Genomic DNA, 19,587 nt, shown 5'->3' with positions numbered 1-19,587 from the left:
TTTTGTTTAATTATTTGAACCAGAGTATCAAAGGTAAAATGTAATATTATTTTTATTATTGACCTATTTCACACAAATTATGTTATGTTATTTTTAAACTGCTATCTTTACTCCATGTTAAAACACATTACGCTGTTATGGTACTGATCTTTATTTATTATCTGCACTTTTAGCATTCATATTTCTCTGTGACTGATCAGTATTATTTCACATATGATTTTGTTGAAAAACTAATTTTGGTAGTAATATTGGAAGCAAAATACAGGATTGGGCAGCAGAATATTACTCTCGTTTAGAGCCAATGCAGAGAGTCAATCATTCCTAGTTCTAGTTCTGATCCCTGCGATGGAGGGACTGTCATATGAGGAAAGATTGGAAAGACTATGCTGGTATTCACTGGAGTTTGGAAGGATGAGAGGGCATCTTATAGAAACGTATAAAATCATAAAAGGACTAGACAAGCTAGATGTAGGAAAAATGTTCCCAATGTTGGGGGAGTCCAGAACAGGGGACACAGTCTAAGAATAAAAGTGAGGCCATTTAAAACTGAGGTGAGAAGAAACCTTTTCGCCCAGAGTTGTGAATTTGTGGAATTCTCTGCCACAGAAGGCAGTGGAGGCCAATTCACTGGATGAATTTAAAAGAGAGTTAGATGGAGCTCTAGGGGCTAGTGGAATCAAGGGATATGGGGAGAAGGCAGGCACAGGTTACTGATTGTGGATGATCAGCCATGATCACAATGAATGGCGGTGCTGGCTCGAAGGGCCAAATGGCCTCCTCCTGCACCTATTTTCTATGTTTCTACACCAAAAATGGAGTAATAATGTATTACTATAATAATAATAATACAATAATGAATTTTAAAACTTACCTTTGACTGTCACTGCACAAATTTTGAATTTTCCACATCAGCCATTATGATAATGTATAACGCCATTTACTGTTAAATTTTAAGCTGTTGTGTGCTGCACACCGACTTGTTGAAATGCCAGCTGAAAACATAAATATATTTGCAGAGTAATCTGACTGTCATCTGCCATATCTATCTCAATTGAATTTAACACATTGGTGGGAGAGGTGAATGAATTGATGGGAGAGGTGTGCAACTTTGTCTAGCCAATCAATTCCTTTTCATTGACAACTTGAAATCTTTAACCAAACTAATAATTGCAGCATTTCAAATATGCATAGGATAACAAGAGGAGTTGAGTATAGGAGCAAAGAGGACCTTCTGCAGTTGTACAGGGCCCTAGTGAGACCACACCTGGAGTACTGTGTGCAGTTTTGGTCTCCAAATTTGAGGAAGGATATTCTTGCTATTGAGGGTGTGCAGCTTAGGTTTACTAGGTTAATTCCCGGAATGGCGGGACTATCATATGTTGAAAGACTGGAGCGACTAGGCTTGTATGCACTGGAATTTAGAAGGATGAGAGGAGATCTTATCGAAACGCATAAGATTATTAAGGGGTTGGACACGTTAGAGGCAGGAAACATGTTCCCAATGTTGGGGGAGTCCAGAACAAGGGGCCACAGTTTAAGAATAAGGGGTAGGCCATTTAGAACTGAGATGAGGAAAAACATTTTCAGTCAGAGAGTTGTGAATCTGTGGAATTCTCTGCCTCAGAAGGCAGTGGAGGCCAATTCTCTGAATGCATTCAAGAGAGAGCTAGATAGAGCTCTTAAGGATAGCGGAGTCAGGGGGTATGGGGAGAAGGCAGAAACGGGGTACTGAGAATGGCAATGGCCATTGAATGGCAATGGCCTCCTCCTGCACCCATTGTCTATTGTCTATTGCACCAAAGAGTAATTGTGTATGGTTTCCATGTCACTGAGTCTGAGATTCACTGCCAACCTCTAATAACAAGCCCCCATGTAGGTCATAGTACAGCCAGTACAGTGCACTAAGTTGCTCATTCTGGCTGCTAAGAACTATGCACATTTGGGTGGTTTACTGTAAAGTTAATTAAAGGTCTAGAGAAGATAAAGTCCACATATTTTATTTAGCTCTCTTAGGACACCGAGAAGAGAGTCTAATGAAAATAAATACAGTTGGAATAAGTGATGATCTCTTCCTTCTCTGGAATGTGTGGTTAGGGGAAATAATGAGACTATTTGGTGACATAGACTGGAATACTCTTCAACATAATAATAAGAAGAATAAGTGTCCCGGGGAGCCGCGGGCACAGAGGGAGTGTACCCTGGGAGCTGCGGGGGCCCAATCCTCCCGCTGAACAATGGCGTCGCCGCTGACTAGAACGACAACTGAAGACCGGAACGCGCCCCTATAGGCTCGACGTCCCACAGGCCTCCCAGGGGACTGCGGTGAAGCCGGGCAGCAAGGCCTGGCTGGGCCGAAGGAGCCTCAGAGGTGGCGGTGATGGGAGCTCCGGTGGCAGCGGGGGAGACTCGGCGGCGGTGGGAGCATTGGCAGCGGGAGACCCGGCGGCGGTGGGAGCCCTGAGGGCCTCGGCAGCAGCAGTGCCTCGTGGTCGATGAGCATGAGGGGGAGAGGAAGATGATGGGGACCGCTGTGAGGGACGATGGGAGAACAAAGGGGGACCCGGTGTGGAGGGGGGCTCTCTAGTTTAGAATCCTCTGTCCAAGGGATAAGCCTGTGTTTGTTTGTTTGTTCATTTGTTCTGGTGAAGGCGCTGTGCACACGGCAGCCAGCCAACAGTCGCTTGACGGTTTCTTTTTGTTTTCACTTTTAATTTCAAGTTTTTGTGTACATTGTGTGTTGTGACTGTCGGCAGACCAATTTCCCTATGAATAAAGTTTTATCGTATAATAACTGAATTCTGCCTACTAAATATAAAAATGCCATTGGATTCATTTTCTGTGTTTGAAAATCAAATAGTGGCACAGCTACTGACTAATTGTTTACTGTTAAGGTTTACTGACTAACTGCCGGGCTTCCAATGTGACGAATGCTTGGATTTGATAAAAAGAATATGATTAAACTGCTCAGAAACTAATTTAGGTTCACCGTATTGGATCATCCAGAGCAAAGAATACAGAGCAGGTTTCTTGGAATGCACTCAAGGAGCTACCAGTGGAGCTGTTCTACCATTGTAGCAAAACTATACATTAAATCATTGAATCCTGGCATTTTACCTAATTAATCTTGTGAGGATGATTATCCTGTTCCTTTATCTCTTAATATGAGACTATTTCTACATTAAAGGGAAAAGGATCTTGAAGAAAATAATTGTCTGATTTGCTAAAGTAATCTTTTCTGTTCACTATGTATACATATATTGTCTTTTCTTTTTCAGCAATTGAAACACAGAGTACCAGTTCTGAAGAGATTGTACCAAGTCCACCATCGCCAATTCCACCCCCACGAGTGTATAAACCTTGCTTTGTCTGTCAGGACAAGTCATCAGGCTATCACTATGGAGTCAGTGCCTGTGAAGGATGCAAGGTAGGGCTGCTGGTTGCTGTGGAGAATGTACTTTATTGACAAGGTTTTCCATAAATTATTACTGTTGGCTTTTTGTGGACCTGGTGTAGAAGATATCAATGTGACAATGTGTACGGTTTCCAAGCATAGACTTTGCAGATTGTCATTAGAGGGAGAGCTGGTGGCACTACATGCCACCAGCATGTGCTGGCACCTGGATAGAGATATTTATTTTCAGTCAGCAAGTTAGGGACAATTATTTATGGAACCATCAGAAATGAGTAAAAGGAACAGCTACAGAACTATTCACTGCAACTGTACACAGCCAAAATATCTCATCCATTTGGATGGATTTCAGGAATAACTCAGAGTTTTTTCTTATAAACTCAGTGATATCATCGGTTGAATTGGGATTACTTTCCACCACCTCCCCCAATAGCCATTATCATCTCCAACCTCCTCTGCAATGCTTGTCTGTCAACTATGCACCCAACTACTTTATTCATTCAGTTAATGCATTTTATTACATTTGTCTTATGGGGAAGATGCAAGAGGTGTGGGGCAAATGTTTTGCTTCTGTGTGGCCCTACAGTTCCATTCCACCAGTTTCATATAAAGGGAGCTGCATAGTAAATTCAAGTGGAAGTTTTTTGGGGCATTTGCTGTGCCTTTATTCGAAGAATCATAGAATTCATGAGGCATAGATAGGGTAAACAGTTAAAACCTTTTTCCTAGTGTGAAAATGTCAAAGACTACAGGAGTCTAAAGACTCAGCTTTAAGCTGAGAGGGGAAAAGTTTGAGGGAGATGTGCAGGGCACGTTTTTTTACAGAGTGGTGGGTGCCTGGAAAGCACAGCCAGGGGTGGTGGTGGAGACATACAATAGTGGCACTTAAAAGGCTTTTGGATAGGCAGGTGGATATGTAGGGAATGGAAGATATAGATCATGTGTTGGCAGAGGAGATTAGTTTAACCTGGCATTATGTTAGGCATTGATATTGTGAACCAAAGGGCCTGTTCCTGTGCAGTACAGTTCTGTTTTTGTTTAGTCCAGCATAGGAACAGAACTTTACATGAATGGGATTGGTATTAATTTTGAAATCTGAATGTTCAGTTGATAAATCTGTTACTTTTAAAGCAAGAATGACCACGATGAGCCAAAGTACTTTTTCCATGTATACTGTAGATGTTCATGACTAGGGATATAGAAACCCAATCCTCACTGAAAGGAAACCTAGGCAGGTTTGCTGAGTTTGTTTTCTATGTTAATACAAACTGATATGTATTCAAAATTTAGAAAACACAAAGAGCACATAGCTGATTAAATTAATTGTCATGACAGCATCTAACTGTTCCTTGAATAGATCCAGATCTATTTTCTCAACTGCCATTCCAAGTATTGATCACAATTTTCAAGAATAAATATTTGATGCTAACTTGTCTGTTGTCAGTGTACGGCATGCCACATTACATACATTTTATTCTACTTATTACCTCAGCATTCCTTTTCCATTTATTCTAAAGGTCAGAGGTTCAACATTTTCCAGCTTTTCTTCTTAAATCATTTCAGAGGATCATCCTTGGGTTCTTTTACTGTATCAATTTCAAGACCAAGGTAATTCCTATATATCTCAGTGATAATAACCCAGTTCGAGCCTTCAGGTTGGGTAACACCAGAGTCCCATTCATAATGGTATGTCAGATTTACCAACGACTGTATTTTGGAAATAATCTGATCATTCTAAGCCTGCAATGGTTACAGGTGGTCATATTTCAGCCACAACCTTCACAATGTCTCTTTGAACAACAGCAACTTCCATTTATATAGCATCCGAGTATTATAAAATACCTCAAGGCACTTTGTATAAGCATTATCAAAAATTGAGCCGTATAAGAACATGCCATATCTGAAAACTTGGTAAAAGGGGTAAGTTTTAAAGCACATCAGGAAGGTACCATGGGTGGAGGTTTATGCAGAGGATTTAAAGTGAGAACTTTGGCAGCTGAAGATCCGAGTACCTCTATTGGTAATGGTTTGGTTTATTATTATCAAGTGTAGTGAGGCACAGTGAAAAGATTTTGTTTGCATGCTTACCAATCAAATCAAATTATACTATGCATCAGTATAATCAAACAACACAAGTACTACAGACAGTACAAAGAGAAAAATTGCAGAGTGCAGAATATAGTGTTATAGCACGGTAGCATTAGAGTTACTTTACCTTAGAGATACAGCATGTCCATGCCATGCCCACCGAGTCCACGTCGACCAGCGATCACCCTGTACACTAGCATTATCCTACACACTGGGGACAATTTACAGTGTACAGAAAGAAGTCAATTACAAACCTGTAATTCTTTGGAGTGTGGGAGGAAACCAGAGCACCTGGCTAAACCCACATGGCCACAGGGAGAACGTATAAACCCCATAGAAACAGCGACCATAGTCAGAATCAAACTCGGGTTTCTCATGCTGTAAGGCAGCAACTCTACCACTGTGACGCCCACAGATTTACAGAGAAAACGTCTAACGTCCAGATTGAGGTAGGTTGGAAGATGGGACGACACCACAGTTTAGGGAGGACCATTCAGTAGTCTTATAACTACTGAAAGAAACTGTTCCTGAATTTTCTGGTGCGTGTATCTTTTGCCTGATGGGAGATAAGGGAAGTGGAAATGTCTGGGGTGAAGGAGGTAGAAACAAGGAACTGTAGATGCTAGCTTACAAAAAAAAGATGCAAAGTGCTGGAGTGACTCAGTGGCAAAGGAGCTACTTATTGACTTCAGCATCTCTGGAGAACATGGATAGGTGACATTTTGAGTTGGGATCTTTCTTCAGACTGTTGGTGGCTTCAGACCTCAGACTCTTCAGGTGATTGAGGTCCTTGATTGGCTGCATTCACAAGGCAGAGTGAAGTGTGGATGGAGTGTTGGGGAAGCTGGTCTGTGTGATCGACTGGGTTACATCCAAAGCTCTCTACAATATTTTGTGGTTTCAGGCAGAGCTATTCCCAAACCAAGATGTGATGTAATCTGATTGTTTGCTTTCTACAGTGCCTCTGTTGAAGTTGGTAAGAGTGGTTAGAGATATGCCAAATGTCCTTCGTCTCCTGAGGAAGTAGAGAGTGTGCTCTTTTGGCTGTAGATTGAATGCAATCGGTACAGGACAAATTATTAGTGACATTTACTCCAAGGAACTTGAAGCTCTCGACTGTTTCCACTTTGGCATCATTGATGATGATTGGCACACGTACTCCACCACACCTCCTGAAGTCAATAAGTAGCTCCTTTGCTTTGCAGATATTGAGGGGCAAATTGTTGTCTTGACAGTAATGCAGTAATCAAGACCAGGTACAGAAGCTAGAACTGGGGAGCTCCAGATTTCTTGATGGGTTGGTGGAGGTTACAAAAATGATGAGGAGTGAGACCATGATGTTGTTCAAAACAAAGACACAAGGACTTTCAGAGGTGGAAATGTGTCTCAGTCTCTTGTGCATGGCACAGCCTCTTCTGTATGTACACGCAATGCAAAGTGTACACAGAAAAGAGAGGTTACGGCATGAGCACTGTTGCTGGAATTCACCTGCATTGCTGTCAATGGCATCAAACTTTGTAAACTAGTACAATAAGCATCTACTACTATATGAAGTTAATGGAAGCAATAAAGGGCATTTATTTACCTTCAAACCCATTTAGTATTTAACCCATACAGTTCAATGGCCAAGGCTTTACATTTTATACCATTCTGACCATTTGCATAATTCTTTTCAAAATCCATGGCTGATTAATTCACTCCAACCTCCTCTGTTGAATTATTTGTTAATTTAGTTCATTTTACTATAATTTTGAATCAAGGTCATTTCAAGAGCAACAGGTGTCCTCATAGCGACCTGTGGAATATTCATTTCTTAAGTTAGATTAACTCCTCCAATTCATAATTCTTGTTTCCTTCCTTTTGGGAAATACTTATTCACCTTTAGCTTTTACAAATGTGGAGTTAAAACTAGTTGGTATTCTGATGTTTAATATAGGTCTCCCACTCTTAATGCACTTATTTTCAAGAAAATTAAATAATCTTTAAAATTACAGTTAACTCTGATACTCTCTTGCTCTTCCCAACCTACATTTATTTAACAATGTGTGGTGATGACCTCCAGCTCAAATTGGCTTGGAGCCCTATCTAAGCACAAACTGTGCAGGATTGGAATTCCATGGGCTCCCAGAGCTCCATTTCACTGAGCAAGCCAGTTTTTACATGGTTCATCCGTGACAATCTGCAAATAAAGTCAAAATTACCAAATGGTTTAACATTCTGGAAGATGGAGACAGCATCACCCCAACTGTTTCCTGAAATTCTGGTGAGTAAAACTTACAATTTACTTACAAAATACTTTTCAATTGTCCATTATTTTTGGCATATCCATAAATTAGTTCTTGGTTCAGTTCCTTTCTTATTGCTAAAAGCATCTGGAGTTCACAGGACAGTCAAATTACTTTCAAGAAATGCTTTTTTAAAAATTTTGGTAGATGGTGACTCCATGTTTTTACTACATAAAACCACATAAACATGCTCATCATATCCTTGGAAGGGCAGATGAATGTGCTATCCAGGGTACAATTATGTCTGACAGTCTAACGGCAGGAAATTCAATCTACGCACTGTCAGGACCTGTGGGAGGACTTAACAGCTCTCTTCCTTTTAACTTTCTCAGTCTGAATCATCCATCCATCAGGAGTAGACGAGGGCATTCGATTCAATTTGAGATACCAGCTATCAAGACAGATGTGCATAGCAATTCATTCTTCCCTCACACAATTAAAGCATGGAATAGTCTTCACCCTACTATAGTTATCCAACCAGACGCAACTAAATTTAAGACGGCTCTTCTCCAAGAAGCCCTTCTTGCTTAAGTCCATACTCCGCCAGCTCCAGTTTAAATTCCATTTGGAATATTTTGGAGGACCAAGAACCTTCATGATTCTCAACACATGGCCATAACACCAGAAACAAGAAACCAACCTGAATCTTGAAAGCTCTGGGAAAAAAAGCCAGCTTCATTGTGCAATCTGGTTTCATGTGGATGGAAACCAGCATTTCAACATTTAACACTATCTGCTTGATGCAGCTGACTGATGTAATGGCTCTGTGGTCAGTCTTCTCACCAACTGGCCAGATCCAATAAATCTGTTATTGTACCACTGGTATGTAGGTATCTGGATCTTCCTTAACATTCACTAAACATGAAATCCCACTGTGGTTAATGTACCATTTAGTTTAGGTTTGTAATTTGTTTGGGGGGTTGGAGGTGCAAAGGGTCTGCTCAAAGATCAGTACTTAGCTGGGTGATAATTGTCCAAATAGAAAATGCTGATAGTAATGAATGCATTTTCGCTGGTTGGAAGGGCATCAAAATATTCATCAAACAGAATCAAATGGAAATGTCAGTGTCTGCACAAGAAACTGCAGACACTTGGACTTTTTCATTCATATCAGTAAATTCAGTTGATATGCATCCTTATTTTGGAACCAAAAGAGACTGCAGCTGCTGGAATCTTGAGTGAAAAATCAAAGTGCTGGAGGAACTCAGCAAATCAGGCAGCATTTTGGAGGGAAATGGACTGATCGGTTTGAAGAAGGGTCCTGACCTGAAATATATCCATTCACCTTCCTCCACAGATATTGTTTGCCCTGCTGAATTCTTTCAGCAATTTTGTTTTGCACCCTTACGTTATTTAACATTTTTTCCCTGCAGTAATACGCCGCAAGATTATTTTTTTAAATATTGGAAATATAAGTTTGATACTTTGTTTCAAAAGTAGCATATTTTTTGATCCAAGAAAATTCTACAAATGTAGAATTTAAATTAAAAATAAAATGAAACGGTAATATTACAGTTCTAGACTGGAGCTATCTAGAGTTCTCTTAACTCAAATGAATCCAGTCAGGATTAACTGAAAGAGTGTAATTGTCATATTATTTATATATATTTGAACAGACTTTGTATGGATATTTCATTGCTTTTATCATTGTCGAGTCTCAGTTGTCACTTATTTTTAGTGGCTTTTCTATTTAGACACAATGTAAACTTGGAGAATGTTGCCTTTTCATCTCCTTTGTTGCAGTTGCTAGTAATATTATTTGCTACAATACACAACATTTCTATCATTGAATTCCTGACTTTAGATACTATCTGCAAAGTATTGTCCATGTGGGGTTTTATTAAAAATCAATTAATGCTCTGCTGGCAACATTTTTAGCAAGTGTATTATCTTATAATGATTTATTGCTTTTGTATTTCTGCATGATTATCTCTGCATGATGAAGCTCTCATTCTCTTTCTGAACTGAAGCACACTGGACATATTAAAATAATAGTGCAGAATCAATAAATCATTAAGCTATTGCAGATGCTATTATCTTCTAGAGCAATGCAAAATCGAAATTCCCAAGACTGGGTAAATTTGTGTACATCGAAAGGTCGATTCGGCTTCTATACAATGAAATGGAGTTTAATTCCATCAGTAAAGTGTTATTGTTGTAAATATTTCAAAGCATATTGAAAACAGCCATATTATCACAGATTACCCCCTGAGCATTGAATTAAATGGGAGCTGTAGAAAAAAATATTATTGTTGTTTTTTTCATGATCAATCATCGTACCTGCATTTTGCAAATCTATTGTAGGTTAAATTAAAATTAAATTTGCTGATTTAAGGCAAATAATTTTTTTAAAACCCTAGTTGTAACTTGAATTATGGGGCAGTGGCACAGGGGTTCAAAGTACTACAAATGCCAATTGTAATTTGTTACATTGCTGATCTTTTCAGATAATTGTTAATTATTGTGATAGCCTATAAAAAATATGGGAGCAATAAGTTTGGCAGTTCTGTGATTCCTTGTTTTTTAATCAAATGGTGTATAAACATTTGATGATTTTTATTCAGTGCATTCTTCAATTTTTCATTAATATTTTCAAGTTTTTGATAGCACAGTAAATATTGGTAATCCATATCATTCAATGCACCCAGTAAAGCAGTTTTGTTTGGAAGTTGCCAAGTGTGTTTAGCAAATGTTTTATACAAAGGATCCATGAGCAAAACAAGTTCAATCAGAGAAAGAAAGATACAAAGTGCTGGGGTCAGGCGGCATCTGTGGAGAACATGGATAGGTGACGTTTTGGGTTGGGACCCTCCTTCAGGTTGATTGTGGTGAGAGAGAAGAAAGCTGGAAGAGAGGAAGGGCAAGACAAAGCCTGCCAAGTGATAGGTTGATACAGGATAGGTAGATGTATGGACAAAGGCAAAAGACAAAAAAGTATGAGATATGGATGGAAGAGTTAGGAATTGTGAAGCCAGAAGAAGGAATTGAATACATTTTGAATTGAATACATTTTATTAGCCAAGTATGTATACATACAAGGAATTTGCCTTGTTGCTTTGCTCGCAAGTAACAACACAATATACAGTAAACAATTAAGGATAAAACATTATAATTTAAACATGTGAAGTATGAAATAAAAGACCAGAACAAAAGGAGGCTACAGACTTCTGGTTGTGAGTAGAGCTACTGCATGTGGTAAAAAAGCTGTTTTTATGTCTGGCTGTGGCGGCTTTGACAGTCTGGAGTTGCCTTCCAGAGGGAAATGCTTCAAAGAGTTTGTGGCCAGGGTGAAGGGGTCAGAGATGATCTTACCTGCTCGCTTCCTGGCCCTTGCAGTGTACAGTTCATCGATGGGGGGAAGGTTGCAGCCAACAACATTCTTGGCTGATCGAGCGATGCTTTGTAGCCTCCGGATGTCATGCTTGGTGGCTGAGACAAACCAGACCAGGATGGAGAAGGTGAGGACAGATTCTATAAAGGCAGTATAAAACGAGATCATCATTGCCGTTGGCAAATTGTGTTTTCTCAGTTGCCGTAGGAAGTACATCCTCTGTTGGGTCTTTTTGATTGTGGAGTCGAAGGTGGCCTCCCATTGAAGGCCCCTGGAGATGATGGTTCCAAGGAACTTAAATGACACCACAGATGTGACTGTGGTGTTGTTGATGGTGAGTGGGAGGAGGGGAGGGGGAGGGGGAGCTCTCCTAAAGTCTACAATCAATTCCACTGTCTTAAGAGCATTGAGCTCCAGGTTGGTGCGATGGCACCAGGATGCTAGCTGTGTCACTTCCTGTCTGGAGGCAGCTTCACCCTCATCCTGGATCAGTCCAATCAGGATTGTGTTGTCCACAAACTTGAGAAGCTTGACAGAGGAGTCTGTGGAGGTGCAGTTCTTTGGTATAGAGAGAGTAAAGGAGAGGGGAGAGTACGCAGCCTTGCGGTGCTCCTATACTGAGGGTCTGTGGGTCCGAGATGGTCTTTCGCAGCCTCACATGCTGCTTCCTGTCTGTCAGGAAGTTGGTAATCCACTGACAGGGTTCAGGCACAGTCAGCCGGGAGAGTTTGGAGTGTAGTAGCTCTGGCACAATGGTGTTGAATGCTGAGCTAAAATCCACAAACAAAATCCTTGCACAGGTCCCCTGGCAGTAGGGTTGCCAACTTTCCAACTCCCAAATAATGGACAAAGGGTGACATCATCGCCTGCCCCCCAAGTGACCTCGTCCAGCCAGCGGCCACGTGCTCCCGCTCCACCAATGGCGGCCGCCCGGGCCGGGAGGCGAGTTGCTATGCAACCTCCATTAGGGGAACACACTCAGCCCTGCTCCCCGAACACACTCCATTAACCTACATTATCCGGGCCTACAGTGTCTGGGCCTACAGTGTCCGGGCCTACAGCATCCCCCGGGGCTAATATGGGACAAGGGCGGTCCCGTGCAGGACAAACAAATTTAGCCCAATATACGGGATGTCCCGGCTAATACGGGACTGTTGGCAACCCTACCTGGCGGTCTAGGTGCTGGAAGATGAAGTACAGGCCTAGATTGACTGCATCATCCACTGATCTATTGGCCTGGTATGCAAACTGCAGGGCGTCCAGCAGGGGGTTTGTGATATTTTTTGGGTAGGGCAGCACGTCTTTCAAGGGTCTTCATGTTTACAGAGGTCAGTGCGACAGGTCTGCAGTCATTAAGACCAGTAATTCTTGGCTTTTTGGGTACAGGAACAATAGTGGCGACTTTGAAGCAGGCAAGGACTGTGCAGGTTTGCAGGAAAAAAACTGCAGATGTTGGTTAAAATCGAAAGTTGACACAGAATGCTGGAGTAACTCGATGCTGCCTGACCCGCTGAGTTACTCCAGCATTGTGTGTCTACAGCAGATTTGCAGGGACTGGTTGAAAATGTCTGTGTAGACTGGTGCCAGTTGTTCAGCACAGAGTTTGAGAGTAGAGGAGGAAACGGTCCTGGAGATTTCCGGCGTTTCTGTCTCCTGAATAGCTTTTGCACCTCAATTTCTATTGTTAGTGATGGAGAAGTGATGTTGATGATGTTGATGATGCCAGACTGATGTTGGGCAGCAAGGAGGGGGTGGGTAGTGGATGAGGGCCCAGTCTTTGCAGGCTGGAGTCAGGCTGTAAGTGGGGATTGGGGAGGCGTGGGTGGGGAAGGGTCTAGTCTTTGCAGACTGGAGTCAGGCTGTAAGTAGGTGTGAAGTGGTGATTGGCCAGGAGTGAGTGGGGAAGCTCCAGTCTTTGCAGACTGGAGTCTTTGCAGGCTGGAGTCGGGCTGTGAGTAGGTGTGAAGTGGTGATTGGGGAGGAGTGGGTGGGGAAGGGGGGGGGGGAGGTACAAGGGTTATGTTTCTGTCTATCGAACTTGCAGTAGAACGTTGGTCAGCTGACGATTGTCCAAGGAGCGGGGGGGGTTTTCTTCTTGTAGCTTGTGATTTCTTGCAAGCCCTTCCACACTGAAGATGAGTCATTAGCTGTTAACTTGCTCCTCAACTTCTCATAGTACCTTTCCATGGCAGCTCTTATTCCTCTTCTCAGCTTGTAATTGGACTGCCTGTAGAGGTCTGCATCCTTGCTCCTGTAGGCCTCATCTTTAGACTGGCAGAGCTGTTTTTTGTTCTGCTGTAAACCAAGGCTTGTCAAGTCAAGTTTATTTGTCACATACACATACACGATGTGCAGTGAAATGAAAGTGGCAATGCCTGCGGATTGTGCAAAAAAATAATTACAATTACAGCATATAAATTAAAGTTAATACAGAAAAGAAAAATGTAGTCCCTGGAGTTATAATAGTTAACAGTCCTGATGGCCTGTGGGAAGAAACTCCGTCTCATCCTCTCTGTTTTCACAGCATGACAGCGGAGGCATTTGCCTGACCGTAGCAGCTGGAACAGTCCGTTGCTGGTGTGGCAGGGGTCCCTCATAATCTTGCTTGCTCTCGATCTGCACCTCCTGATGTATAGGTCCTGCAGGGGGACGAGTGTAGTTCCTATGGTGCGTTCTGCCGAACGCACTACTCTCTGCAGGGCCATCCTGTCCTGGGCAGAGCTGTTCCCAAACCAGACTGTGATGTTGCCGGACAGGATGCTCTCTACAGCCCCAGAGTAGAAGCATTGAAGGATCCTCAGAGACACTCTGAATTTCCTCAGCTGTCTAAGGTGGTAAAGGCGCTGCTTTGCCTTACCCACCAGTGCGGCAATGTGCGTAGTCCATGTCAGATCCTCTTTGATGTGGACTCCCAGGTATTTAAAACTGCTCACCCTATCCACAGTAGACCCATTTATTTGGATGTTGAGCCCTTCTAAAGTCCACAATCATCTCCTTAGTTTTTTTGACATTCAAGAGGAGGCTATTGTCCTGACACCAGAGTGCCAGATCAGCCACCTCCTCCCGGTAGGCCTTCTCATCGGTGTCGGAGATCCGGCCCACCACCACAGTGTCATCAGCAAACTTGATGATGGAGTTTGAGCTGAACCTGGCTACACAGTCATGTAGTGTACAGGGAGTACAGTAGGGGGCTATGGACGCAACCCTGGGGGGATCCTATGTTCGGGGTGAGGGGGCTAGATGTGTGTTCCCCCATCTTGACCACTTGGGGCCTGGCCTGGGTCATTGTTGAACCTGATCCAGGTCCTAGGGGGAATGCAAATGTCCTCACAAAAGCTGACATATGATGTCACGGTGTCTGTATATTCATCGAGGCTTGTGGTTGCTTCCCTGATCAGTGCAGTCAAAGCAGGACTGTAGGTTTTCAATGCCTCACTTGTCCACTTTTTCATTGTTCTGACCACAGGAGTAGCAGATTTTAAGTTTCTACCTGTAGGTCAGAATTAAGGTGAACTAAACAATGATCAGAGTCCCAGAGCCGCACGGGGAACAGAGCAATATGCGTTCTTGATTGTAGTATAACAATGATCGAGGAGTGTTCTCTCCCCTCTGGTGGTGCAAGTAACGTGATGTCTGTAGTTTGGAAGCTCTCGACTGGTGGAAGGAGAGGTGAGGGGGAATGGGGTTGGGTGTGGTGGTGGGGTGGGGGGTGGGGAGAAGAGCGGGTGTTCGTAGGTTAGTTACCTAAAATCAATCAGAGGTTTTCTTACACAAATCCATTTTGTAATGGGATCCAGTTGTATTGGGAGATTAGCGTGGTTTTTGGACACTGTGTATCAATTAAAAAGATGGTGACTGAAAGGTACAGAAATTATTGTGATCTGTTTCACAAATGAATGTACCAGTGTCCCTATTAAAGTGCTTTGTGAGAACCTATGTTTGAAAGAAAAATGATCAATCTGTAGATTTTGATGCTCGACAAGTTTAACTTCATAGCACAAATTAAAGTATTTACTTCTTGATTGCATTATGTAAATATTCCCGTTACCCTCTTCATGTTGACTGGTAAATGACCAATGTATATTTTTTCCCTCTCCAACCAATCCCCCTTCCTAACCAACTCCTCAGCCTCCACCCTCTGACATGATACAGAAGGAATTCTGCAATTTGAATGTTTCTTCACTGATCGCTGTAAAATGAATTGCAGTCACAGGATCAGAGAATAGTTGTTAAAAATATGCTGGTTTTTTTCAAAAGCAGCAGAGAAGGACTTCATGGTCATTGCAGCCGTTTTTGAAACCCTAGTGCAATGACTCTTGAACAATGCTAGTATTGTTTGTGACAGAAAAGAACCAGTGCTTTGGCAGATTCTGCTGCCTGTTAAATTCTTGTTACTTGTCCTTGCCCTGAAAAGACAACATTCCATTGCTAGCAGTGTGCTTACTGGGCTTTTGGCAAGTTTCTGAAATGGGTAGGTTAGTTGCCTAGGGCATTTTATTGGCAAGAATAGCAAGCTGTAGAATGTGAAAGGCATTGGTGGCATTTTAATGGCACTTTAGACAAACCAGTTTATGTGGATAATTAAAATTGTAATGGTGCCACACTGTCTGCCTCTGCTGAGGACAAGGAATAGGAACAAAAAAGATACACAAGGAAGTTAAAAATAACCAATAGTGCTGAGTCCCCAGCATTGTCACAACTAAAAATTGTGATACAGTTTGAAACTACATCAATGGTAATTGAGAGGTTTCTTGGTTTCCCTCCAGTTTTAGACTTGCATCATCAAACTTTTGGCAGACTATTAACCCTTTAAGAATCTCTTGCCTTTTGAAGCATTGTAACGTATCTCACAGAAAAGAATTGGACTACAGTACTGCCAAACAAACCACAGAATCACTGTTTATAGCACAGAAGGTTGCCATTCAACCCATGGTGTCTGTGCTGCCCCTTTGTTAAAGCAACCAAGCAATCCCACAGGCCTGTTCGTTCACTCCTTGGAGCTCAATCTCCTTTGTGCCAAATATTTATCCAGCCATCTGTTAAAAGACAAAATGTTGTTAGTCCTGAATGATTCCTGTAGGAAACATTCTGCAATTCAGCAAATCCTCTGCATTAAATATATTACACTCACCTCACTCTAACAAGTTTTAAATTAATGACCTCTCAAATACGCTGTTGGCACAGACATCATGGGTTGAATGGTAACCTATTGTGCTATGGTTCTCAAAGCACTTTGTCTGGCCGTACTGTAGTCTAATTTTGTTCTGTGAAATACAACATCACAATACTTCCAAATAATTTATTGGGAAATAGTCCAGAATCTCGTCTTTCCACATTTTTAGCACAATCGTGACAAACTTGCACCATTTACTCTCTCTGGATTTGATTCTGTTTCTAAAAGAAATGAACCCAATTCAGACCCATTGAGTAGTGTGTTGTAAAATATTTTATAATCACTTTGCTCTTACTCACTGCAGCATTGTATAAGACATCACATACCATTGGCATTTCATTGTATTGTTTACTTGCATTTGCATTTAAAATACCAGTACACACAGATTTCACACTCCCTCTGTGAACCTGAGCACATTACATTGAATATGTCCTCTGTTGTTATTTATTAGAGGTATTTTGTCCAACATTTTCTAATAAAATTTTCTCTACCAACAACCTGCTTCTTCTGCAAACTTTTTTTTGTCCTTGTGACAGTTCTACTTTAATAATAATGCTTTTGTATGGTGAAACTTAAAATGCAGAACTGAATATTTTGTATTGTTGAGCTTACTGCTGGTTATAACATCTACCTTTTGCAAATTTTGAATTTATATTTCCAAAATGTACATCATCTATCAAATGGACCAAATAAATTCACACCAATCTGAGCCACACATTAGCTCTAAACTTAATTGCACAGTTGTAGTACATGCTTTCGAACTTTCGTATCTTCTGCATGATGCGAGAGAGGAGAGAATGACTGGGGTTTGTGATCCTTGATTATGTTGGCAGCTTTGCAGAGGGACCATGAGGTATAGATGGAGTCACTGGGGGGAGGTAGGCTGGTTTACATGATGGATTGGGCTCAGAATTCTCTGCAATTTCTTTGCAGTCTTGAGCAGAGCAGTTGCCAAACCAAGGTCCGATGATTCTGGATAGGATGCTATCTGTGATGTATCTGTAGAAATTGGTATGAGACTGGTAAGAGTCATGAGACACTACAGAACAAGATGGCAGCGCATTCTCACTCAGAAATGGATGGTTATATCAGGAACATGTTTAGTGAGCGGTGGAAAGGGAAGGGGTTTGCAGAAGGAGATAAAATGAAGAGAACAAAACCTTATTCAAAATAGGAAGATATTCCTGAAAAGGCTTGTCATCAAGCCAGTTTAGTTTGTACAGGTTTCTGCAGATTTGAATACGGAAGAGAACTGGTTTAAGTATTTGACAATACATGAAAAGGTCACCTTCATGTTAATATCCTCTTGTCTTAATTCTGTGCTGGTAAATACTGTGATGAAGGAAGGTAGCATCAATAATCTTTGTGCACTTAACACTGAGATACAAATACATTTTCCATTTTAGCTAAATTGCAATATCCACAGGGAAAACAACAATTTAGTCATGTACAACTTTACACAAATTACTGTGTGCATGCTTTCTCAGCTGGTCTGGAACTGAGCTATTCAAATCTAACTGGTGCAGTTTCTGTTTTGTGCGCTAGAACATTAAGGGCCTGTCCTACTTCGGCAATTTTTTAGGTGACTGCTGGCGACTGTCAAAGTCGTAGCAGATCGCTGAAATTTTCTTTTACCCGGCGACAATGACCATGACAATGCCGAGTCAGGTCGAGACTACACCGCCTTCGGAAACATCGCAAAATTCCCATGCTGTCAATGCTTCTCCAGCATCCTAATTTTCGCTGAAATCACCGACAAGTCGTTAAGTACTTGAGAGTTTTGAAATATAACAACTTGCCCGGGTTATTTGAAAACCAAGCTTCACGGTAACAAGGCATAAACTGGATTGACTTCCAGTTTACTAATAGCAGTATTCAGAAATTTAATTTTAAAAGTGGTTAAATGGATTTTTGTGCGGAGTGTGGGCATTCTTTGAAAATGTACGGGAGATGCATATCCGGTGAACTGTCGGCGACAGCCTAGTCGCTGGCAGTCGCCTTAAAATCGCCTAAGTGGAACAGGCCCTGTGGAGATATGGTTTCCACATCATGTAATTTTTTTGAGTAATATTTTTGATACATAGTTAAAATCAACATTTTGATGTTTACAAAAAGGGAACCCGTTTGTTAACTGGGGGATGGTCTGTACATCCAACACAGTTTAAAACGTGTGAGTTGCGGGCGTCAACACTCCAAGTTATCAATCAAAGTCACTGTGACTTCATGTGTGACTGCAAGGCTTCCAACATTTACCTTGGCTAAGCCCCAGCTGTTTACAGAGAATGAAATAATTCCTGTCTTACAGGATTGCGCACAGTATGATACCCACAGTGGGCTGAAATGCATGATGTATTTTACAAAATTTAATTTACTAATGAACACTCCAAATCATTATGGTCGTAGGTCTGGCTCAAACTGCATTGGAGAGAAAAAGCTGCTGAATCGAACCTTCCAAAAGTGCAACAAATTTAGCTGATGCAAAATTCAGAGCTCAGTTTGCTAACATTGAGCTTTGCGGAGAGAACAGATTGAAGAACTTCCTTGAGCTACTGAACCAATTGGTGCAACATTTATTCTCTGCCTTCTGCATCTTTTCAGAGCAGAAACTCTATTATACCTTACACAAGAAAAAACAGACATATGAGGCTCTGTGTTTAAATAATGCATCTGGTAAATTGCTTTACTCATAGCTTTTGTGCTTGTGCTCCTGTGTATCACTTTACACTTTCTTTACCAAGATAGTATTTCACCTAATTAAGAATTAAAAATAAGCTGCCGAATCTTGTTAATAGTGAAAGTATAAGGAACATGAGCATTCTGCATGGACTATTAATTTAAACATTAATTGCAAATTCCATATTTCTGACTCTGATAACAACCAGTTATTGCTCATGCAATTGATCAAATATTTAAAAGGTATGAGCACTGTCTGCCAAACTTGTATATCAGCATGAAGATCTGGGTCTGTGTCAGAGCTTTCAATGCTGGCTTGGGTGGGTGCCCCTTCCCCCCTTTGATTGTGGGTGCTGGATCTACACCAGCAACCTGTTTCCAAATAATGAGTTCACCATCTCAGCTGTACTCAGATCTAACATGTCCTCTGTAAGGAAGAGGAATCGTGGAGAGGGTCATACTGGATTGCTACTCTAGAGCTTTTAATAACCAGATTTCATCTGATAATGGAAATAACAGTTTATTTGCAGATACCTGAGGTGTCTACTGTTGTACACCAAGGGCATTGATAGAGATCAAGATAAGCAGCTACTTGCATCTGTATAATACCTTTAAACAACTAAATGCC

The 19,587-nt window shown here is 41.5% G+C and overlaps 1 protein-coding gene across 5 annotated transcripts in view; it reads left to right on the top strand.

The window, feature by feature from the left end:
• LOC144605587 (retinoic acid receptor beta-like) overlaps nt 1-19,587 on the top strand; it is a 405,202-nt gene that overhangs the window by 261,888 nt on the left and 123,727 nt on the right. For 4 of the 5 annotated variants that reach the window (XM_078421038.1, XM_078421021.1, XM_078421045.1 and 1 more), the window contains one exon: nt 3,276-3,424. The exons of the other annotated variant lie outside the window; for it this stretch is intronic. In XM_078421038.1, coding sequence (XP_078277164.1) covers nt 3,276-3,424 — 149 coding nt within the window. The remainder of the gene's footprint in view (nt 1-3,275; nt 3,425-19,587) is intronic. 5 annotated transcript variants of the gene reach the window in all.

This window comes from Rhinoraja longicauda, chromosome 2 (genome assembly GCF_053455715.1).
Source record: "Rhinoraja longicauda isolate Sanriku21f chromosome 2, sRhiLon1.1, whole genome shotgun sequence".
Taxonomy (NCBI): domain Eukaryota; kingdom Metazoa; phylum Chordata; class Chondrichthyes; order Rajiformes; family Arhynchobatidae; genus Rhinoraja; species Rhinoraja longicauda.
Note: the sequence above shows the minus strand (reverse complement) of the source record. Positions and strands in the feature narration are given on the sequence as shown.